The sequence below is a fragment of the Aythya ferina genome (assembly GCF_964211825.1).
Source record: "Aythya ferina genome assembly, chromosome: 7".
In the NCBI taxonomy this organism is placed as follows: domain Eukaryota; kingdom Metazoa; phylum Chordata; class Aves; order Anseriformes; family Anatidae; genus Aythya; species Aythya ferina.
Genome location: NC_140302.1, coordinates 10629274 through 10654067, shown reverse-complemented (window position 1 = coordinate 10654067; position 24794 = coordinate 10629274). Strand labels below are relative to the sequence as shown.

General features: G+C 38.3%; 1 protein-coding gene across 3 annotated transcripts in view; it reads left to right on the top strand.

Moving 5' to 3' along the window:
• Nucleotides 1–24794, top strand: part of NRG3 (neuregulin 3) — a gene marked incomplete at its 5' end in the record, with an annotated part of 417127 nt that overhangs the window by 299103 nt on the left and 93230 nt on the right. For 2 of the 3 annotated variants that reach the window (XM_084525355.1, XM_084525354.1), the window contains one exon: nucleotides 5029–5102. The exons of the other annotated variant lie outside the window; for it this stretch is intronic. In XM_084525355.1, coding sequence (XP_084381481.1) covers nucleotides 5029–5102 — 74 coding nt within the window. The remainder of the gene's footprint in view (nucleotides 1–5028; nucleotides 5103–24794) is intronic. 3 annotated transcript variants of the gene reach the window in all.

The window sequence follows — 24794 nt, the reverse complement described above, 5'->3', positions numbered from 1 at the left end:
CTGCTCTCACTTCTCAGGCAGTGGGACGCAGGGAGGCAGCCTCAGGAGGTTTTGACTGGATACTAGGAAGAATTTCTTCGTGGAAAAGATGGTTGGGCATTGGGACGGGCTGCCCAGAGAAGTGGTGAAGTCACCATTCCTAGAGGGTATTGAAGAGATGTGTGGACGCACATGGACATGTAGGATGTGCTTTGGTGGTAGACTTGGTACTGTTAGGTGATGGTTGGACTTGGTGATCTGAAAGGCATTTTCCAACCTAAACGATTCTGGTTATCTATTCTAGGAAGTACTGTTATAGAAAATAATCAAGTGATCGTTGCATTTCTGGGATATAGAAAACCTGGGCTTGAGTCTTTCATGCTTCATTTTCACACCAAAAATGGAATGCATATCTCTTACTTCTCAGGTCAGTGCACAGGCTGCCCTGTCTGACCCTCACTGTTGAGATGATTTTTTTTCTTCCCTGTGAACGAAATCTCTGCCTTACAACAGTTACAATAATAAATACAAATTTCCATTGATTACAGTTAAGGTCATTCTAGCTGAAAGCAGAGAAGCCTATCATTAGCTTACCTGCAGAGCAGAGGACTTATTTTTCATTGTTTATGGCATATTCCAGGCTAAACTCCAGTACAACCCAGTAGCCCATAAAATGTCATGGCTTGCAATATATATTTATTGCATAACTGGTGCTCTAACCCAGGATAACGTGTATTGCATTCTCTGTGTGAAAACAAATATTGATCAAAATGTGTAAACCATTGGTATATTTCTTTACCAGGATCGCTGATGCTTGTCTCAGAGAACAATTAAAACATACAGGATATGCTGTTACCTGGCATCTGGTTTTCAGTACAATGGCTGTTAATAGTGTCATGAGAAAGTAATTGACTTTTTGATATTTAAGTGTGAATGTGCTTGAGTAGAGTAGAAAGAAAAAAAAAAAAAAGAGAGAGAAAAAAAAAGGAAAACAAACCTTACTACCACAATTGAGAAATGTGCTTCTGCATGTGTTTTCACAGAAAGTACATGTATGTTGTGGGTGGTTCTGTAAGTGTAACACACAATGAAGCTTGTCTTTGGTGACCTTAAAAATCATCATATTAAAGTATATTAGGAAGTGAAGGATGTGAAGAATATATAATAAAATAGTTCTGGCTGAATTTGGTAACTATCATTTAGTCATGTACTGGTTGTAAGATTTTCAGTAGCTACAGATCAGCTTTATCTAGAATTCTCTTTTCATACCTCTTTAATTTAAACATAATAATTTAAATCCTTCTTAAACTTTTATTGATAATTTTGGTCCAGAGCTAAGACAGATACAGTTACTTGGGGAGAAAATCAGAGTGAAAAATAGTGAGTTCCCTTTTCATATTTACTTTGCACTTAGTCTTTAATTAATGCTATTTAAAGAGCCTATCACCATGGTCTGCACTTGAGCACGTGCCCAAGTCTGTTCATAGAGTAAAGTGCTTTAGAAGATACCTGATTTCTGGTGTTGGATCAGAGCTTACACAATGCTTTCAGCCCTTTGCTATAGGGTCCCACATACAGGTCAGAGCTTGCATTTCACTATGAGCAATGTCTTATCCTAGTTTCATTTTCTTTTCTTTTATTTTCTAAAGCCATTTCTAATAAGCCCTTGCTTGTTATACAATCAAATGATCATTTGTACATTCATCTGTATCAGAGTATTTCTGAAGATTTTCCTGATTGCTCACAGCTTTTCTAATACATGCACAAATATAAATGTGATCCTTTGCACTGCACATGGCAGTGTTTAAGGACCTAAACTGGACTTCTCTGAACTTCTAAATCTGACACAACACTGTTGCTTTAATAATTTTTTGTTTGGTTTTCCTCCTTAGAGGCATGATGCCAATTAGCAACACGTACACTTGTCAGGTAACGTGGGCACAACTATCACATCTGGCACTTTAGGATGGACAGCATATGCTTTAGCAAAGATTATAGGATGCCACGACATGAGCAGCTTTTATTGTATTTCAGCGTTATATCTGTTATGTGTGTATTCTACAAGACTTAAATTTCACAAGACTTTATTCCAAAGATTTAAACTGTGGTGTGATATTGACAGAGCAGGTACTGTTATTACTTGATGTCTTACAGATTTCAAAAATTATTTGATAATGAAACTAGATAAATTAGTTTTTATCTTTGTTAAAACATTAGTATCTTTTAAAACACAAGCTATTATCTTAGTGTAAGATTACATTTTTATATTAAAAGATTTTGTTTATTCTTTGATATATCAGCCATCTCTATTCAGTTTTGAAAATAACAAAAATAAATTCTTGTTTTGGCATGTTCATTGAAATGAACAGGTAAGTGAAAATGTTACTTAAGATGCATCCAACTCAGTCAACCATCTGATTACTGTATGCTCCAGTTTCACGCTGTTGGAGATGAGCAGTAGTATGATATAGCCAGGACAGAAGTAATAGCTTGATATGACAGCCAGTCCCATCATTATCTGCAGATTGCATAGCGTAGTTGAGGCAGCGCACAATCCAGTCAGCAACCAAGGATGCTCAGTTTTACAAGGCATCAGATGTAAATTTGAGTGACTCTGTGATATATTCTGTTCCAACCCATCGCTCCTACAAACTCAGGAAATGAAAGCCATGGAAACACATCTAACTTAGTACTTGTGTGATACTTTACCAGTTACAGGAGTCTTGCATCAGATTGTTTTCAAGGACACCAACTTTATAGGCCTCTGCAGAATTTGCAGCTGGTAAAATGTAGCCCTTGTGAACAACATTAAAGGGAAAAGAGAATTTTCACAGCTCCAGTTACTGCTTTTGACAGACAGGAAAAACATTTTTCTAAAGTAAAGGACTGGTGTTTGGCTTGGCTCTTGATACAGTTGGTGGAATTGGAACAGAGACCCCCGAGTTCATTGCCTGCCCTGGCAGCTAATAGGAGCAAAGTTTCTCTCCTTCAGTTCCAGCATAAGCAATTAGTTACCTGGACCATCTGACAGCTGAAACAAATGGTGCAGATTCTTTCTCAGCTGTGAAGTGAGACAATAAAATACCTGTTTTTTTACATGAGGAGGGGTGGAATGATATAAAAGGACGGCAGCAGAGCTGCTGGCTGAGATGGCCGTGTTGGCTGTCAGAGAGGATGGGAAGGGGTAGCTCCTGCTGCTGTACAGTACTTGTAGCATCACTCTGCCTGGTCCTGCCTGGTGGTAGTCACACACAGCTCTTCCAGGAGTTATTGCTCTGTGACTCTGTCGTTGCCTGTAGCAGCAAAGCTTTCAGTTGTGGAGTTAGGCTAGGTGATGAACCCTGGTTCGGCTTGCAGACTAACACTGCAATACAGAGAATTTTAAGTCTGTAATAGGGCAATAGCAAATGAGGTAGGTATAAATGTCCATCCAGAAGTTAATAGAAAATGATAATGCAGAGAATATCACCATCCTTGAAGGTTGTTCTTAAGCTGTGAGATGAAGTCTACCAAGTTTCCTCAAGAGTGAGAAGGAAAGTTTGTGTTCAATGTGAGACTGCTTATGGTATTTTATAATCTGAGTAAAAAAAAAAAAAACAAAAACAAAAAAAAAAAAAAAAAAAAAAAACAAAAAAAACACATGCAACAGTGTATGAGTATATGAAGACTTCTTCAGTTTTTCTGAATAGTGGCCAGTTTTTAACTCAATATGCTGCATTAAGAAAAAATAAATATATGTATGTGTGTTTGTGTATATATATCTTCAGAATGTTTTTTCCTTGACTGACAATTTGAGATCACTGCCACAGGATCCAAATTCAGTTTTTTTCCAGTCAGTCATTTTATAGATATGCAGGTCCCAATGACAAAGAAGCACTAGGTATCCTTCAGGGAGGTATTGAAAAAATACGTTTTTAAAATCCTTCTACTGTAGATTGTTGGGTCTGATAGGAATTCTTATAACTTATATTTTACTCACAAAGTTGTTGTTTTTAACCCCTAAATCAGTGCTGGTGAGATGCACTTCTCTCTGAAACATTAATTTGTTAATCCAAAAGCATTTTAAAAGGCAACTTTTAGAGGAAGCCTGAGTAGAAACACTGTGAAGGAGCAGAACTTCTGTTCCTGACATTATCATATACAGTTGTCAATCCTAATGAAGGTACTGATGTTGATTTGAGCATATTGTTTATATGATGTGCAGGAGCGTTGGGAGATAAGTAGTCCCTGTTGCTATCATTTATAATTAAAGTGTCCATCACTTTTCTCTGTTAAACTGCTTAACGAATAAATAATTAAAGGCCCGATTCTGATATGCTTAGCTGAAATGAAAAAGACTGTTCTGAGAACAGTCCAAATGCAGCAAATGGAATTTCTTCAAAGTAAGGATGCAAGATAAATAACAGTATTAGAATATTAGTCAAAGCAATTTCAGGTTTATTGCGGCAGTGAGATATTCTGGTTTATGTGCTTCAAAACTGAATGCCACAGATATCTAAGACTGTTCACTTACAAGCAATGTCTGACGTTGTCTATCAAGCCTAAACACATTATCTTTTAAGCACAGTAGGCACTAGTCTTAAAATTAATGGCTGGATAAGTGTTCACTGCATATTCAAACATCCTAAGATGAATGAGTTGTAAATCTCTTGTTTTGTACAATGTAGAAGCTTTTTAAAGTTTTGTTCTATCTAATGGGCTTAACTTATTTACGAATGTCTATTTTATTGAGGGTTTTTCTTTGATCATTGAACTGATATTTAATTGAGTTTTAATTTGATATTTAAATAAAGGTTATGCTTAAATGATGTTTCTTTTGATAGTTTCTAAAATAACCAAAAAGGATTGAAAAGAATTTCTTTAAAGACAAACGATTTTATGTGGTCCTGTTGTGTTTTAATTACCTTGCTTCTATAATAGTTCAAATAACTATGAATATTGCAAGTCCCTCACAGCATTGAAAGGGAAATTTTCAGTTGATTTTGCTACCTTGAAATTAACCTTTTACTATCGCATGCATATGTTTGTCATTTATCCCCTTTTTCTCAGGTGCAAAGAGGGCTACCAAGGAGTCCGCTGTGACCAATTTTTGCCGAAAACCGACTCAATCTTGTCAGATCCAAGTACGTCAAATGCTTTTCTTATATTTTTATCCCGTGCTGGAGGCTGTTCTTGCTATGCGAGATGACCCTTTGCCTATTGTCAAAAAGTATATTAGGGACCACTGCAGTTGCATGCAGGGACCAGTATTGCTTTTGTAGATTACAACATTTAAAAATAAATAAAAACACATCCATCAGTCTCCATGCTAATAAAACATCCTGTCGCAGCAGAGCAGGCCATCGGGGGACTTGATTTCTTATGATGTGGAATGATGCTGTCAGTGATTAAAGCCAAAACATTCATGTTTCCTCCCTTTGACTCAAGAACAAGTAAAATTACATAATCTAAAAGGAAAACAAGTATGGGCTGCAAAGTGGTTCCTTCAAAGAAAATAAGTGCGTATTTTCTGGAGTTGCAGAGATTATCATCTCTTTGGAAATAGGTGATGTCTTATTTTATCATTCATTACTTTTCCTTCAGTTTACACAAAACCCGTTCACTTCTATGAATGATGTTGTTCTGTATTTGTGAAGTAAAGGTGTGCTTTCCATTTTTAATGTGGTGGGAAAGTAACTTTCTATTACACTGGTCAGTATGTGCCAAAATGCCATCTGCGTGTATGTTTTCCTACTCCACAGTCCCACTTTTTAAATTATATTGACTATCAAAAAATATTATGCAAGATTAATTCCTTGGAACCAAATCCATTTGCTAATTAATATGGTTCACGTTAAATTTTTAGATGAAGTGACATACAGGAAAGGGTCATATCCATCCTCTTATTTTTGTTCTTATACCTGGAAAATGTAATGTATTAAAGTCTTCTGCTTTTGGGTGCTCTTTAAAATGTCATTTTGGTTGTTTTGTTTCTGTTTTTTGAACAATAATGCTTGTTCTTCAAGTCTTTTTTGTGCTTTCTGCTTATTTTCTTGTTCTTTTTCATGTGAAAGCCTGTTGCCAAAGATACCTGTTGTTTTGTATTTCTGTATGTTGTATACCCTCCATTCTAGTTTGCCTTGTATTTGTTTTAGCTTTTTGTTTTTGCTTGACCTTTAACTGTAAAGTGCAGAGCCTATAATGAATAGGTATATTTTATCTCTGCCAAGCTGTGTGTGCATGTGTAAACATCGCAGTTGTGTATGTGTGAACAAAAAAGGTACTTTGCATCCCAAAAGTTGGGGAAAGGTAACTCAATTAGCAACGGGGCAGGGTGGTACCTTTCTGACATGTTTTAAACATGGAACTCTGGTGGTATCCTCTCTAAGGCAGAGCTGTAGTGTTTCACTGAAACTGATGTTGATGCAGTACAAAGCCCAGAAAAATATTTCTGTGTTAAGATGCATCTAACAAGGCCAAAAGCCCTACAGTGTTTATGTGCTGCAAACATTGTTGATTTTTTTTGCAGCATTGTGCTGGTTGCACAGATTTGTTTGTCTGAACTTGGGAGCCACACTGGTTGTTTTCTGACTGTAGTGTTTCCATAAAATTGTTGAGCAGTGATTCTGCTCCATAAGCTAAGGTTCTGCTGAAATGTCCTTGTTGACAACTTCTGACTATAAAAGGCAATTTAATTGTATTTATTAACACTTGCATTTAGAAATATATTATTTGTTTGATGTTGACGTAGATCTGGTCACACCTGTGGCCCAAGAATGGTCCTTCTGCCAATATAAATTAAGAAGGCTAATGTGAACCAGGTATTTTCCTAGTCAGTTTTGAAATGTAACTTGTATTTAAACATCTGCATTCAAAGGAGAAAAAGCTTTTGCTCAGGCCTGTTCCTGTGTGTAGGCATAGTGTTAGTAGGTATGCACATATACACTTGTTCTAAGCATGACTCTCCTGCAAGGTAGATATTAAAAAAAAAATTATGCAGCTGAACATTTATAATATCAGCATTTTATTTAAGAGTTAAATCAGTAAAGTATTTACCTTTCTTTCCATGAGAAAAAAATGAACGTCTCACTGATGGTTAGCACTCGGTAGAGGTCATATTTACTATTTGCATAACCAGAGGACTGTAAAAAGTATTTGACACTATTTTGACACGGTAGTCAAGTGCAACATGACCGTCTCCAAAGCGTCTGGTGTTGCTTTGCAAAAATTTAGTTTTGTAGTTGAATGTGTAGTTTTAGATTAGCAGGAGAACTGCTGAAGGATACTAAAGGGTGCATTTGGAGGTGGCTTCAGAAAGAAGTAATTTTTCCAGATGCAAGCCTCAGTTCCAGAAGTTCACACTCAAATGAGTTCACTTGTGTCGGGACAGCATTCAGCCAACACTGGTGTCACTCAAGTTTTATAAGCAAGTCTAGCTCACTTGAGTTTTGTGGGATTGTTTATGATTCTTGGAAGTAAATATGTTCTGAGCTGCCACTGGTACATAGAATCATAGAATCATAGAATATCCTGAGTTGGAAGGGACCCTTAAGGATCATCAAGTCCAACTCTTGACACCGCACAGGTCTACCCAAAAGTTCAGACCATGTGCCTAAGTGCACAGTCCAATCTCTTCTTAAATTCAGACAGGCTCGGTGCAGTGACCACTTCCCTGGGGAGCCTGTTCCAGTGTGCAACCACCCTCTCTGTGAAGAACCCCCTCCTGACGTCCAGCCTAAATTTCCCCTGCCTCAGCTTAACCCCGTTCCCGCAGGTCCTGTCACTAGTGTTAATGGAGAAAAGGTCTCCTGCCTCTCGACACCCCCTTACGAGGAAGTTGTAGACTGTGATGAGGTCTCCCCTCAGCCTCCTCTTCTCCAGGCTGAACAGGCCCAGTGACCTCAGCCGTTCTTCGTACGTCTTCCCCTCCAGGCCTTTCACCATCTTCGTAGCCCTCCTCTGGACACTTTCCAACAGTTTCATGTCCTTTTTATACTGTGGTGCCCAGAACTGCACACAGTACTCGAGGTGAGGCCGCACCAGCGCAGAGTAGAGCGGGACAATCACCTCCCTTGACCTACTAGCGATGCCGTGCTTGATGCACCCCAGGACACGATTGGCCCTCCTGGCTGCCAGGGCACACTGCTGGCTCATATTCAACTTGCTGTCTACCACGACCCCCAGATCCCTCTCTTCTAGGCTGCTCTCCAGCGTCTCATCGCCCAGTCTGTACGTGCAGCCAGGGTTTCCCCGTCCCAGGTGCAGGACCCGGCACTTGCTCTTATTGAACTTCACGCGGTTGGTGATCGCCCAGCTCTCCAACCTGTCCAGATCCCTCTGCAAGGCCTTTACGCCCTCATTCGAGTCCACAACTCCTCCAAGTTTGGTGTCATCAGCAAACTTGCTCAAAATACCTTCTATTCCTACATCCAGATCGTTTATAAAAATATTGAGAAGTACCGGCCCTAAAATGGAGCCTTGAGGGACCCCACTGGTGACCACCCGCCAGCCTGACGCAGCCCCATTTACCATAACCCTTTGGGCCCTGCCCATTAGCCAATTGCTCACCCATCGTATGAATAATGAATATGTGCCAAAAATGAATAATGTGCCAAAAAGGAAGAAAGGCTGCATGACAGTACAACTCATGCTCACAGTCACTGTCAAGAAGAAGGAATCTGTCAGTCCTAGTTAGGACAAGCCTGCGAATTATTGTTCACTCATCCTCTCCCTTGTGTATGGAGGAAGGACTAACAGGGCAAAAAGGTGAAATAGGACTTGCTGAAAGGAAATGATAAGAGTGTATTTGAAACATTGCTTCATCTTTCTCCATTTGAGCTAACTTCTTTCCAAAAGCACAGTTCATGGCAATGGTAGAGCAGTTATATTTTCAACGTTATAAATACAACTTTAAGATGCTTTATAACTTTATATACAAGTCATTTTTCAGGCATGTGTAGTCCTGTGTGTAGCTATAGGATTGGAAACTTGTATACAGCATAAATTGTACAAATGTACTTATGTACTATCCTTTATAGTGTTCTGGAGTAGACCTGCCTGGACCAATGAGTCTTGAAAGGTAAGTTGTATCTAGGCTGCAGATATTCCATTTGATCAATTTTTATATTGAGGCAAAGTGCTACAGAATCACAGAATTTCTAGGTTGGAAGAGACCTCAAGGTCATCGAGTCCAACCTCTGACCTAACGCTAACAGTCCCCACTAAACCATATCCCTAAGCTCTACATCTAAATGTCTTTTGAAGACTCCACCACTTCCCTGGGCAGCCTGTTCCAATGCCTAACAACCCTTTCGGTAAAGAAGTTCTTCCTAACATCTAACCTAAAACTCCCCTGGCTCAACTTAAGCCCATTCCCCCTCGTCCTGTCACCAGGCACGTGGGAGAACAGACCAACCCCAACCTCGCTACAGCCTCCCTTGAGGTACCTATAGAGAGCGATAAGGTCGCCCCTGAGGCTCCTTTCCTCCAGGCTGAACAAGCCCAGCTCCCTCAGCCGCTCCTCATAGGACTTGTTCTCCAGGCCCCTCACCAGCTTTGTCGCCCTTCTCTGCACCCGCTCAAACACCTCGATGTCCTTGTAGCGAGGGGCCCAAAACTGAACACAGTACTCGAGGTGCGGCCTCACCAGAGCTGAGTACAGGGGGACGATCACCTCCCTAGCCCTGCTGGTCACACTATTCCTGATACAAGCCAGGATGCTGTTGGCCTTCTTGGCCACCTGAGCACACTGCTGGCTCATATTCAGCTGACTATCCACCATCACTCCCAGGTCCTTCTCTGCCTGGCAGCTCTCCAACCATTCCTCTCCCAGCCTGTAGCTCTGCTTGGGGTTATTGCGCCCCAGGTGCAGGACCCGGCACTTGGCCTTGTTGAACTTCATGCAGTTGACCTCAGCCCATCAGTGCAGCCTATCCAGATCCTCCTGCAGAGATTTCCTACCCTCGAGCAGATCGACACACGCACCTAACTTGGTGTCATCTGCGAACTTACTGAGGGTGCACTCGATGCCCTCGTCCAGATCATCGATGAAGATATTAAAGAGGACCGGCCCCAGCACCGAGCCCTGGGGGACGCCACTAGTGACTGGCCTCCAACTGGACTTGGCTCCATTCACCACGACTCTTTGGGCCCGGCTATCCAGCCAGTTTCTAACCCAACGAAGTGTGCGCCAGTCTCTGTGCATCTACACCAAAGTGGTGAAGAAAGCAATTGAGAAATGGTATGTCATATAGCATTGTGTGTTTTTTTGTTTTTTTTTTCTTTTTACCAAATTCAGTTGAACTTAGCCTTCAACTATTTTATCCCTAACGTAGCACTGCAAGTTATTTCCCATAGGGGAATTGGAAAAAAAAAAAAAAAAAAAAAGTGTTTTAGTTTTATGAAGTGCAATATTAATTTTGTATTAGACATATTGACATTTGAGTTGTCCTATATGACCAGAAAGGCTTAACTGAAGAGGGATCCCCTATCAAAGATCAGGAATGCTATTCAATCCTATTTCAAAATAAATGCATTATTTTATAAAAATAGAAAAATAAGATGGAAGGTTATGAGTAGTTAAGGTATGCTCCTGCAGTTGTGTTTGGCCCCATCATGTGATTACTTCCACAGGCTGATTATACTTCATTTTTACCACTTATGATCAGTGTGAACTAGCCACTAGAGACAGTTTTTGTATCACCCCTGCTCTGAAGGTTTCATATTCCAGTCAGAATTTGTCCGCAGCCAGAACTTGTCCATTATGTTTTTTGTTAAATGTGCGCCTTGTTTCAATATTGATACCTTTATCCATCAGTTTCCACAAACAGTCGCATTATGCTTTGGGTCTGTCAGTCTGGCTTTTTCAAATGTCAGAAGTCTTGTTCCTATAGCGTTAGCTTTAGCCTGTGGTCGTATAATACTTGAACCTCTGCCAGCATGACACAAATCATGTTTCTTTTTGAATCTCATCAAAGACAAACCTGCAATCTCCATGTCTGGAATTTGCAATTATTCATTCTTAGATTACTTCTTTATGTAGCTAAGGATCAAAATCCCTCTCCCGGAAGACTCTGGGGCTGTAAATAAGTAAAACAAGTCCAGATAGTTTAAAAATAAAATACTTTTTTCCAGAAACATCTTCAAAGCCTCAAAACCCCAAACCTCTCCATGCCACCCACTCTCCCTCAGCCCCATCTTAATTACTATTTTATGCTATGTATTGCTACAATTGATATTTTTTTTGCCTAGATTAGTTTTGCATTTCTTTGGCATGTCTAAGTGGGAAGTGTCTGAGCAAAAGCATATATATGCCCATGTTTTCAGCCCATCAGTCCAACTCACTGCCCTGGGTTATTTTACTTAAGAGGCTTTCTTTAAGCACAGGCTTGGCTTTAGGAAGAGGTCTCTGCCTAGAAACAGTAGCAGTTATGTTAGTCTTAAGGCCTTATGCTTCAATCTGAGCTTAGCTGCCTTTTTTTCCTTCCAGTTTTGTATTTGTAAGATCATAGGATAACTTAGGTTAAAAGAGAAATCTGGAGTTCTCTGGAGAGCTCAGGAAACAGCCTCCTGCCTTAAGCAGAGCTACCTTTGAAGTTCCTGGTAACTGCACTGGACCCCACAAAGGCAGTCTGCAAAGGGACTGCTACTAAATAGAGGACAGTTGCAAAATATTTATAGAATTTCTTCATCTTGTCAAGTCACTTGGATAAGCATGATACGTGAAACTTTTGAGTCTCTTAATGAATGATTAATTTTCTAGAACCTGAATAGTTTATTTAACCTTTCTGATTTTGTCAACATTCTTCTTTTTTACTTTTTTTTTTTTTTTCTTTCTAGAAACATAGGATAAAATAAGATCTTCCTGTTGGAAAAAATACAAAGGTTCTCTGTAGGTAGGGGCAGTTATGAATGGAAGACAGAAGATGTGAGGACTGACTAGCCAGAGGTGAATTTGGTGGAAGGCAAGTCCTTCTAAAGCAAGTTTAATATTGGGCTAGTTTAACCCCAGAGGGACCTTTGGAAATGTGTATCTAAGCCTGAATTGTATCTTAGATTTGTCTCAAAAAAAAACCTATATATATATTTTATATATACATATAAAAGTTTTTAAGCCTTTCTACAAAACTTATTATAGAGGAATTGTTATCCCTTTATTGAGATTAAGACTTCTGTGTTAAAAAAAATAAATAAATTCTTATGGAGGTAGCAGCTGCAGACCAACTTTATTTTGTAACAATATTTGTTGTCTGCACTCTTACTAATGGAATTGCAAAGAAGTGATACATCAACTGCATGTTCACAATAAAAATCATTAATGTTACTATGGCATACTATGCTTTTAAAAAACAAATAATCAAAAGGTGATATTTTATTGCCTTGTAAAATTTGATTTTAAGAGCTATTTGATGACAATGGCCAGGTGAATTCCCTGAAAGTGACAAGTCAGTATAAGATCTGTCAGAGCCTATCAAGTGTGTATGACATTTCTTTTAACTATGTTTTCTTTTTTAAGGTTATATAAACAGAGTTCCTCAGTTCAAGTGTCTTACAAATCAACCTATATTAGTATTGATGCATTAAAAACTGAAAGAAGGGAAGGAATTGGCTTTATAGAAATAGCAATAAAGGAAAAGAGCAACACAGTCACTTAAGATTTGATTATTCTTTCTATAGACAAGAAAAGATGCATCATATAGAAACATGGTTTAGGGAGTATGAAACCCTAGCAAAGTAAAATCAGAAGGAAAAGATACACTGGGGCAAAGGAGGGACATGCTATTCCTCCTCTTTTATAAAGCGCAGGTGGAGATCTCAGGATGCATGCTGCAGAAAATGATGTTTTCAGATGGAGTTGCATTGAAACCATACAATTTTATTGTGTGTAAATAGTATCAATCTCCCTGTTCTGTTGTGGGTTTTTTTTTGCTTTAAAGTAGGAGCTTCGGCTTTATTCTGCAGAACAAGAATGAAATGCTCAAAAATAGAGGTGCAACATTAACAACGCGTTAGTAAAATGATTTGCCATTGATTAATGGAAACATGAAGGCATTCTTGGTGAGAACATAACAAAAAGTTAAAGCCCAAGAGAAATTAAATGAAATCACAAATTTGCTACTAATGCAGTAGGCAAAGAAAATCATACACAAAAATCATTATCAGTTCTGAGAATGTGTTTCATAATATCTCAAAACCCAAATTAAAATGGAGAAGAAACAACTGGAATTAATATTTGTTTCTATGGATAACTAAACAGTGACTTATACAGAATGTGCAGTACAGATGTTATTTAGTTATTTTATTATCACTTTTATAGAATAGATTTTAAAAATGTAGTTTTGATATTGCTCAACCCTGGATGATGATGTTTTTGTTGTTGGTGGTGTTTTTTCTCAGAAAGATTCAAGGGGGTTAGGTATGAATTCAGTTTCAGATGAATTGTTAACCTTTACCAATTTCATAGCTTTCTTTATTCAGTTTTAGCTAAAATAACATTAAAATAAGAAATCACAGAGCTTTGTTTGGAAAAATAGAAAAATTCAATCTGAATTTGGCCAGTACAATTTCATTAGTTTTAAATAAACAACAATTCTTTATTCATCTCTTGTCCTGGAAGGCAAGATGTTGGCATCTGGTTACTCAACATTGTTTTATTTTCAAAACTTTTAATCTACAGAAATCATAGCTAATATTAAAGTATGTCTGTCTTTGCCATGTCTTTTTACACCATAAGTGATCTGTAATTCAGATCATTAAAACTGCATGTCAGTAGAAATATGTGAAGAGAAGGTGATCGGTGACAGGTAGATGCCGTATGCAAAAGAAAAAGCAGAACAAGAAAGAGGAAAAAAAAAAAAAAAACAACTTTTAGTTTTCTACTTCTTTTTTAAAAACTGTCTCTATGTGAAATGATGATAATTAAATTGAAAAATCCTATTATTAGAGCACAAAATAAATCCCAGGGAAGACAGAGAATGAAAATATCAAGCAATGCAAATCCCAAACAAGAAGTTTTAATCACTGTATTTTCCTGTAAGCCATAGATGACAGAAATCAAGAAAGAAATTACAGGCACCCCATGTAGAGGAATTTGAAGGCTCCTTTTCCAAATTACCATTCATCTGTGAAATCTGGGACTTGCATCTAGCTAAAGAATATCTAGGTCTGTGTGTAGTGTTTTTTGCATGTGTATTTTAAGGAAATTTACCATGTGATGGCAGCAACAGTAGACTATGGCTTGTTATACAACAGTCAGAGCAGATGGCTGTGAATAGAGGTTACCGTCTTATATAAAGGACAGAGTTGTGAATCGCGGGAGCTGGCGAGCCTGCTCTTCCATGAGCACCAGGTTCATCTTGGTGCGTGAATGAGAGGCGGTGCAGCACATTTGCTAAAGCACCTTCTGAAGTGATGAGACTGAAACTTCTCCTACCTGCTGTTCTTACAAACATGTTATGATTTCCTTGACTGTCCCACGTCTGGAGAACCATAAGTATAAATTTAGTACAAAGTGCATGTTCTGGGAGACTCAGGAACCATCTCATTTAGCCTGTTGGTCTGAATAGCTAGCTTTTCTGGCTTGCGTGCTCTCCATACCAAAACCACATTACTATTGGTTTCAATCTTACATTATTTCAAAAACACTTATCTGATTTTTGCCTGGACACAGGACACAACTGATCATTTGACTTGAGATCCCATTTATAGTCCTTTTACAGAGGAAAATTCAGCAGTGCAGCAGCCATAGTTCTTCATGCTCAGAGAGAAAAGTATGAACAAAGATAGGTCATTGCAAGATGGCACACAGAAATACTGCACAAAACATGCCAGTGATTAAACTGAAAAGCATTCATTTCATTGGGTTCTGTCTTTATGAATTAGCTACTCAGCTGTCTAAATAACATTTTGCTTTAGCAATGCTGTTTCACTTTCTCTCAGTGAGTTAGGCACACTTCTGATTTTTAAAGATTCAGGATTAATTGAGATGGTTTATATTTCATAAAGATGTCCTAGCCTGTTGCAGGAGCTAGTAAAAACACATGGAGAAAAGAGATGGATTTCTCTTATTGGCAACTAATCTCATGCCTCTGAATTAACCTGTGTTAAATCTAAGTTTGAACTGAGCATTTTGCCTTCTTCTATGAGTGTTCTGTGTTAAAATGATTCTAGTAAAGAAAGCAGTACTGAGTATGCAGATAAACCACAAAGTTATGGGGTGGCTGGTATTCCAATCTGGCCTGGCTGCAGTACGGTTATACCATACTGTGTCAGTGTCAACAATAAGCAGCAGGAGAAGCTCTGCCCTGATTCTTACAGGCACAAAGCTGAAGATCAGTCCAACACATGCTAACTACTGTGAGAGTAAAAGCATTAAGGGGCTCCTTAGCATCTTAGCATCTCCAAGAGGATTTGTGCTGTGTGTCCTGATCTACTTCCCAAATCAAAAACTAATGCTTTGTAAGTGTCTGTGTGTTCCAAACTCAACTTCACTCTTTGCATTACGTCTGTACTCTGCTGTGAGGATGCTTATTAAGGCAATTATTGTTAGACTTTGCACTTCACTTGGAGCTTCTATCAGTGTTCAGTCAGCTCATTTGAACAATCTCAGCTCATTAAGGAAAACCTGGAATAAGTGTATCGTGCAATATTAATGCAATAAGTGCTCTGCGTTGCTGTGAATGCTTTATGCTTTGAGGGTAGCATGTATATATTTATTTTTCTAGGATGATGGTAATCTTACTGAAAACATTAGGGGTCATCACTATTTTGAGTTTGATTACCACATTGAGGTAGTTACCTTTTTCTGTTTTTTATGAAGAAAGATAGTTCTGAGGTTCATGAAGGCATTTTTAGGCTGATTTTCTGAGGGCTTCTATAGCAATCATAGTTGGCAAGAGGACATACAACAGTGATGCTGACTACAGTCTTACTGTGCAAAACCAGCAGATTATGAAACTATTGTTCCATGGATCAGAAAGATCAAAAAGGTAAAATCTTGATCTTGTTAAAACTGATAAATATTTTATTTAGTTCTTTGAGGTTATGTCATTGTATTCTGACTTCCGTGTATGACTGCTTTTTTGCTATCATTTTTTGTATTGACCAGTAAGAGTTTGAAATTGCCAACTATGAGGATATGTCCCTGTATTCATTTCCTTCAGTGATAAACTTGACCATGGAAATGATTTCTTAAAGACAAAAACAGATCAGTGCTCTCCCTGGAGAAAAGCAAAGAGCAGATTGTAACAGGCAGTTCTTGATGTGGTGGCTTGCACTGGGGGATTTGATTCCTTTCCAACCTTTTCACAGAGCTCTGTGCTCACAGACTCCTGACTCTGCTCTTACTGCCAGTACCAGCTTGCTGTAGGGAAAAAAGTCCAACTGCTTGCTGCCATCATCAGTCACAGGTTAAGAACAGACCTGGGAGACAAAAAAAAATTTCTCATTTCTTCCATGAGTAGCAGCTTTGACAGTCTACCTCTGAATGGTCTTAAAATAGAACTGAACCACTGAATAACTGAATATAATAGCCAGATACTGCCTGCCATTGTCCATTTGATTATTTTCAAGTAGTTCTGCCCTTTGTTCTTGTTTCCCTCTCCCTCCCATTCTTCCTATTTTGAATCTCAGCTAGGTTATCATCATCAAAAAGGAAAGACTTGAGTGTACTACATGTTCTGCTGTTCAAGATGCACGTCTCTTGTCCTATTTGGCTAAATTTTCTACTCTCTAGCTTCTTCCTTTTTTTTTTTTTTTTCCTTCTCTCCTCCTAACTTATACTCTGATGCATCTGCTTATTTCCTTCCCTGATTAAAGGACTTTTTTCCCTTCGGCATCTGAATTGCATTTCTGTTAGTGACTCTTCACTATCTGCTAATCCCTGCTCCCATTCAGTGGTTGCTGTGTGTTCATGCTGTGACTTCCTTGCACATCCCTACTGCCAGTGGCCTTCACTCCCCCTCTGAAACCAAGGCTCATCTCCTTGCACTGCTTGATCTGTTTCCCGTCTTCCAGATGAATGTCTAGATCAAAGACAGCTTTTCATGCACAGTCTGCTCAGTCTCATTTAGGCTTCCCTTTCTTCCATATATGTCATTTGTACTTTTGCTGTGTAATAGAACAAAAAAATATATAATTTACAGTTTAATGTCCAAAACATTATTTGCACTTTTACATTGAGCATATGCCCATATTCCACTTTCTTATTTAAGGAGTTGGCTCCAATTATCTCTAAAGATACAGGAAGAGGTTAATACCTGATGCTTATCATGAGAAAATATCCACTGTGTGGGCTGTTTGTGAAAGGCAGTGTCTAAATTTAATGTTTATTTATTTATTTAATTTGTAAAACCAACTTCTACTTGAAAAAAGGTTGCATTTGCAGTATTAAAGCTTTTTTACGTGCCTCAACAGTATTTTTACAGGGAAAGCTTTTTCAGCTTCAGGAAAAATAAAAAGTTTTGCTTTGATACAGAATAAGGGACCCCAAACTAGCAGAGAATGGAATATTCACCTGTAACAGGTGAAACACAGGTTCAATCCTTGTTCCACTTGACTTGATTCTCCTCTCTTCAGACGAATGCCTAAATCACACCATAGAAAAGTGAGTGGGTCATTGTCTTGTCATTTTTATTTTATTTTATTTTTTCTGGAAGGAAAAGATTAGGCTTTTTCTAGTTTCCCAACCATCTCTAGTGATGAGCTGTTAGACCTAAAGTCTGTGTTACATTAAAACACACATTTTTACAGTACTGCACTACCCTAGAGATGGTACAGGATAATTTTGCCTTAGCGCTCAGCAATATTGTAAATGATGCGAGAGTTTATAAAACATATGATACTGACCAAGGTCTTGATCCTGCAAAAAACTATATGCGTGCTTATTGTTTCTCACATAAAAAATACTAAACACATTTGTAGCATCCAAATTACTTACATTTAATCTGTGGTTTACCTCACAGAATTTGCAATTTGTTTGATAGATGATCTGTTGAATTTTATTCTCTTGATTTAATGAGTCCTTCTTAAAAGACTTTTGCTATGAAGCTCAACGGCTCTAGGGTAGGAATCTGGCACCTGCTGGTGGAGGAGCTCCAGCTGAATGGCTCTGGCTGCAGCCGACAGACAAGTCAGGACATGGACAGGTAGTGTCATTTGGAAGGAATTGCTGGTCTCTGGAAAGACTTATAAATATGTATATACAACTTACTAACTTTTGGTCTTATACATTTTAGTTACTGTGTAGGCTTTAAGTATTCCAGTCTGTGTTAGTTATCTTTGAAAGTTTTTGTCTTCTATTAATAACATTAATTTGCTGTTTCTATCAGTTTTAAGCAACCCTTTTGGTTAAGTTTTATTCAGAGTTCAGTAAAAGAAGGCTTAAATGCTTTAAAACCCTTAAGATTTTTTTCCCCTATCTTTACACTTTCTGAGAAAAGATGACTTGTTATGGAAGAAATTGTGAAATCTTAAGCCACCTTTGTAAATGTCTGAACAGTTTCAAGTGAAACAGCTTCTTACCAGTGCAGTGTTCCCATTCTCAGAAAAATTATTATTAATTTTATAGGCACTGGAAGCACAATAACTGAAAAATTAAGTCAAACTGTTAAGTATAATTGTATCAAATGTCTTAATATATACAAGGTGGTGGGACAATTTGACTATGTATTTAATGCAAAGCTAACCAAGATTTTTTTTTATTTTTTCATTTTTTAGTTTAGGCCAGAATATACCATTAGAATAATCTAGAATTTTACTTACTACAGATCAAAGATTATGTCCAATTCTGTAATAATCTTATAAATTTTGCTCAAACATTTAAAAACAGATGGCAGGTTAAATTAGTCTTTTGTTCAGGTTATGTCTATTTAGCAAGTTACTGCAAGTTCTGGTGTAGGTTTAGAGTGCAATTAATTATTCTGGGTTAACCGTTTGCTTGTGTGCTGGGTCCTTGCAGATGCACTGAGGCAAGTCTCCTACCGCACCTTTATAATGTGGCTATTCACAGGAACTTGCTCGGGCTGGCAAATTACAGTGTTCTCATAGCTTGGTGATGAAAGAAATTACCTGAAACTACTCTGGGTTCTACCATGCTACTACATGGAGCAAGGACAGCTGCCTGAATGGGCTCAGTGAGATAGTGAGGTGGCAGTTTTGGACCAAGCGTCTGCTCTCCATGTACCTGCTGCTGTTCCAGTCTGTACATAATCTACCTACTGTGACAGATGACTGCAGTCTTGTTCTTCTGAAGTAGCAAGAATTTAAGCTTTTCCAGTAGGAGCATTCAGGAGGGTTACCTTAGCAGTCACTTAGCAGTTTACTTTAAAAGAGAGATTATGAATCCCTGAACTCAGAGAGATGCTAAGGCTACTACTTGGGTTTGTAAGAAAATAAAAACTTGTTCTTTAATCAAATATGTAAGGTCATTCCAAGAGTCCGAGGACCATCAAAAAAAGTCTGTGTAATATAAGATGAAGTCTGTCTGTCCATACTGCACTTTACAGTGTGATGCAGCAGTGCAAATTGACTTTTCCTTGTGGCCCAAGACATGAGCTGAAAGTTCCTGATGCAGCCCATGTCAGCTCTTCGGAGATGTTTTGTTAGACCCTGGTTGCTCAGTTTATTTATTCTCTGTTCAAACTAAACAATGAATTGACTGTTTATTAAATAGATAGAAGGGACAGTAAGTCAGGCAGCAGGCTGGTAAATGGACAATAGCAAATATTTTCAGAAAGACCAGCATTTTTTGACCTTTCATGTGTTTCCACAGAGGGTAAAAAAAGAAATTGGTGGCTTGCTGTAAATCAAATCAGTTTTTCATTCCTTGTAGATGTGGAATTTGCAGTCATCAGTAATTCCAAATTGGATGCCTGTTGAGCTGATCATATCAGGGCTTTTGTACAGTTCTGTAGAAATAATCTACACATTTGTTTTCAGAATTTATTCCTTAAAGACAATACTACATGAAAAATGGAAAACCATTAGCTGGCAATTATGTGTCACAGTGTCATACAAGTAGAACTTTCAGAATTTGGACTCTGTTTATAAACCAATATTTGCTCTTGATTTTTAAATCTATTTTGTAGTTCTTACAAATCAGTATTTTCCTGTTCATTCCAAAATATAAAAAAATAAAAAACAGGATGCATGGCATATTCATAATATTTGATAACTATCATTTCTGTGACAAGGGGACAATGCTACTACATGAGTTTGTAGGCAGAAGAATAACAATTTGGACCCAGTTGCGATGACGATAAGGACTCTGACACTCTCTTAAATACCAGAAACTATAATATTTGTTGCTAAATGTAGAGATGCATCTCTACGACTTCTTCTGCAACTTCTTCAGGAGCCTGGGGAGATTGTGGAAGTCCATTTCAGTTGGATCTCATATTTTGAACATTCTGTGCCTTTGAAGGTACATTCGGAATAATTCATTTCTCCCTCCAGGACTTCTGCTTTACTCAGCACTTCATCAGGCGCCTTTTTTCCAGAATGTGTTGTGAAGCAGCATAGACTTTGTGGTCTTCCATACCACCCTAGAAATATCTGAGTTGGGATCTCTAAGTTCCCAAAGTAATTAATGGGGGAGATGCAATCTCTTACTCCACCACAGGCTAATTACAATATGGCAAATTAGGTAAAAGCCAAATTTATTTGTTGTAAGGTGACATGTAGAGGTTCTCTTGACTGTTTAAGAAGCTTCAATATGTCAATCTGAGGAAGACTCCAAGTCATAACTGCTCTCCATCTGACTGCTTCTTGCTAGGGGGAAATTGTTCAGTATCAGCTCAGGCAGATCTGCACTGGAAGCAGCAGGGACACTGACCCTGCCAGATGGGTTAAAAAAATAAATAAATAAAAAATGAAACCCAGCAGAGACGTGTAGCTGAACTTAGTGAGTTGGCAGCACTGCAAAGCTGACTGCCAGAATTCAGCACATACAAAGATGAAAACTTCTTTCTTTCTTTCTATTTTTTCCCCCTCCTGGTAGTGATTGCCACAAGAGAAAACTAAGAAAAAAGAAAGGGGGGGGGGGGGGAGAGGGAGGGGAGAGGAGGAGTTCTTTGCAGAGCTAGAACTAGACCTTGCTTTGATTTTAATTTAGGATACTTTATATGTATCTCAACTCCGAATGGAATAATGCAATATAAGCAACCTGCTTCTTCGGTCAATATTGCTCAGTACTTGTGAAATGAAAGGATTTTTCTAAAACTTATCAAGGTACTAATAGTTAACCACTCTAATTCCATTTAAGTTGGAAAAGACCCATAAGATCATCATTAAGATCTGACAAAGTGGAAGAGATTTAAAAAACAAAACAAAAAAGAAAAGAAAACATTCCAATGAGAGGCATTGAGAGGCATTTTTAATGGTTGGGTTGTATTTTTATTTTTTTTTTTAATGTACTGTGGAATCCTTTGTTGCGTAAGTTGAGAGACTTGATTAAATGAATTCTAAATGAGTTTTTGCTCCCAGAATTAGGCCTGGGACAGATGCTGTATATTTTAACTTCCCGGCTGAGTTTGTATTGAAAATGAGAATTACTTAAGCTTAAACTGAAACTGACAGTTACTAAAACAAAAGTGAGAATTACTTAAACCTCAGCATGAGAGTTAGTGAAATTTAGAGTGATCCACAACATTAACCTTCCCTTCCTTTTCAGTCCTGGCTGTGGATCAAATGGAATAGAATAACTGGGCTCCAAAGCTTTCCCCATCTTGATCTTTCATATGTAAATGCTCCTCATAACATTTAGTATGTATGTGTTGACATAAAGCAAAATGCTTTAACAGCTAACAGCACATCCTTACACTGTGTGTTGCTTTTGACAATGCTGTCTTTCATCAGCTGACAAATTGCCTGCTAGAGCTGCAGTCCTTACCATTACTCCACTGGAATTACTCCAAGGATTCTCTACTTGCATTAGTCTGTGTATCATCTGCACATTTTTCACTGGAACAATTTGTGTGTTTTACTTCTCCGCATAAATGGATCAGCCTTGGGGAGAAAATTAAACTTGGATAACTTGAAATCTGTTGCTTAATATCATAATGCTGAAAACCATCTGAAATTGATTGGTAAAAGAGATTTTGAATAAGTTTTAACGAGTGGTAGGAAGTGCACATGGAAAATTTATAGTACATGCCTTCTGTCCCATCTGCTGTGGGCTTTTGCTTTTTTTTAATAATCAGATTCTTGTTACAATACAATACTGTCCTTAAACCAAAGTTTAGGGAGAAAAATATGAAAATAATTCACACTACGATATCCTTCAGTGACTACAAATATTAAAGCTGACAAGTAGTTTGGTGAGCAGGATGGCAGATGGTCCATGTCTGAGCAGAAAAAAAGAGCATCAGCAAAGGAAATATATTGCCAAGCATAATAGTGAAGTTTACAAAGCAGAAAAGGTAGCTAGGCATTACTTAGATTCTTCAGAAGGAGGGAGGTAGAAAAAATAAGAGATTAGAGAAGGAATTCATGATGACCATCTAAGCAAATCTTTTTTTTAATTCTTTATGCATGTTCCCTTACCAGCAGATTATAATATACGGGGCGGGTGTATATAAAATTTAAGAAGTAGGAGCTTGGCTCAGAAAAGATGAATCAAATTGTCAGCAATACTAGGCAAGTACTACAATTTAAACGAAGTTTAAACCACGTAAGAGAGCAGAGCAGTAGGAGTGGAAGGCCAAGAGGAGCAGATGGGAAGCTGTTCTCAAGGTGGTGGATGCTCAGACTCCAGCCCTGCAGAGCCCTGGCTGCTAACACCACCCTGTGCCCAAGGTCAGGACCTGGCTTCTGCATCAAGCTGATTGCAGAAGTGGGGCTTTGGGTATTTATGAAAGATTTCTCTGAGTGTCTTAAACTGCTGAACATAGAAAACTAAAGAGAAAGGAAAGTTAGAAGAGAAACAGCTGCTTTGATCAATGCAGAAGGAGCATTGCTCCCCATATTCTGACCACAGGGTGCCTGGACATAGATCTGCTAGTCTGTGGTGCGTGTTCTATTCAAAATGCTATTGACCCCAGGAATTGTTCATGAGAACTGCGTACAGACATCTTTGACTTTTGGTATAGGTTTACAATCATGACTTCAATTCAGAGCTCTTCTGTGTGCCATTGTTTTATTTCAGTGATTTTGATTGATAAAGACTGAAAAAGAACGGCATAAAGTTGTCAAGTTTGAACAGGGAATAGTCTGGTTCTTTATTTGGTCTCTTGTTCACGAAAAAGGCATACACAGAATTTTTATTATTTTCATTTGTACAGACTAGTATTTACAACAGGAAAAGATGCAAAAACTCCATGTCAGAATAAGTGATGTGACTGTGAAATAAGCAGTGTGTGCCCAGCACAGCAATTAATGTGCAGACGAGATGCAGTCACTTTGTGAGCAAAGTGGGATATTTGAGAACCTGACACTGTCACAACCTTTTTTTTTCCTGTTACACAAAATGATTGTTAAGTTTGATTTTTTATTGGTAGCCACACAAAAGAATGTCTATTCTTTTCTTTTTTAATAGATTCATTGGCTTAAAAAACAAGTTCAATAGTATGCTTTGGTCAAAGAGGAAAGTAATACGTTATCCATGTCACTCTGGGACTATGAGATGTGTAACGTATTTATTGAAGAAGCAACCTGGCTGACTGGAGAATTTTATTTTGTTTTACATTTATCTGTAAACTTGTATCAGTTGTCCAGCAGTTTGATTGACTGATACAGATTCTGTTTGGTATACATCCAAATGTGCTTGTTTATTGTTCACTCCCGTTATTATCCATAAATCTCTCAAGCCTTAGGTACTAGCAGCTGCACCGCTATCTGAATGTAAAACAATGCACCTGCTGTGTAAGAATACAAATCTCTTACTCAGAAGGAAAAAGGCAGTAAGTGCAAAATTATTAGCAGAAATTCAGCACCTTTAGAAAGTTAATAATATTTAAGCTCCTGTGTGTCTTAAATTAATTTTTGAAATGAAACTCAGGCTCTGTGAAAATTAACTCCATAATGCCTTTGAAACACCTGGGAGTATATACATGGTTGAAGAAAATCCTTGCTTGCAATTTTAGGGTTCAGGAAGTCCTCCTTCCCTCCTCCAAAAAGAGATTGTACTGCATAGCTGGTCAGTGATAGGAAGGTAACTATTAAGTGAGATGGCAGCTATTCATATCTGATTCCCTTTGCAAAATGTGGTTGCCACAAGAGGGCTTGTTTGTTACCTGGGAGTCTTTACAGACACGTGCAGGGCTGTGGAGAGAAAGCTGCCCTCAGCGACTATGCTGAATTTCTCTAGTCTGTCCCTAAGTTTAATGTGTACTGTTCCTGAGTGTATCTCTTGCAAATGTAACACAGCTCAGATCTCAAAAACCTTTCCCATGTGGTACGTGGAGTGACAAGTTTTCAGAAGTTTTACAGGCAGTCATTAAGGACACTAAATTGGTACCCAGGTGGTTGGAGGTTGGGTGCTGAATTGTAAGATGATGCACCAAATCAAGAAAAAAAAAAAAGTGCTGCAACAATGTTTTATGACGTTTTAATTTGCTCATGAGGAATCTGTTTATTTGGTATGGGGCTGTGCGGCTTTTCAAGATTATTTCTGCAGCACACTGCATACTATGCTTCTCACATGGTTCAATGAGGAAATACCCAAGCAAATTCTAAATGAATTAGGTCAGGCTTGGGAAGCAGTTTAGCTGCAGCAGCGTAGAGCTCAGCAAAAGCCAATTAATCCACCTGCTTGCATAAATAGTGCTCTGCCTGCTCCTTTCCCTAAAGAAGAAAAGCAATTTTGTCCATCTTCAACCCAGTAACTCTCCTGGGCTCTCTTT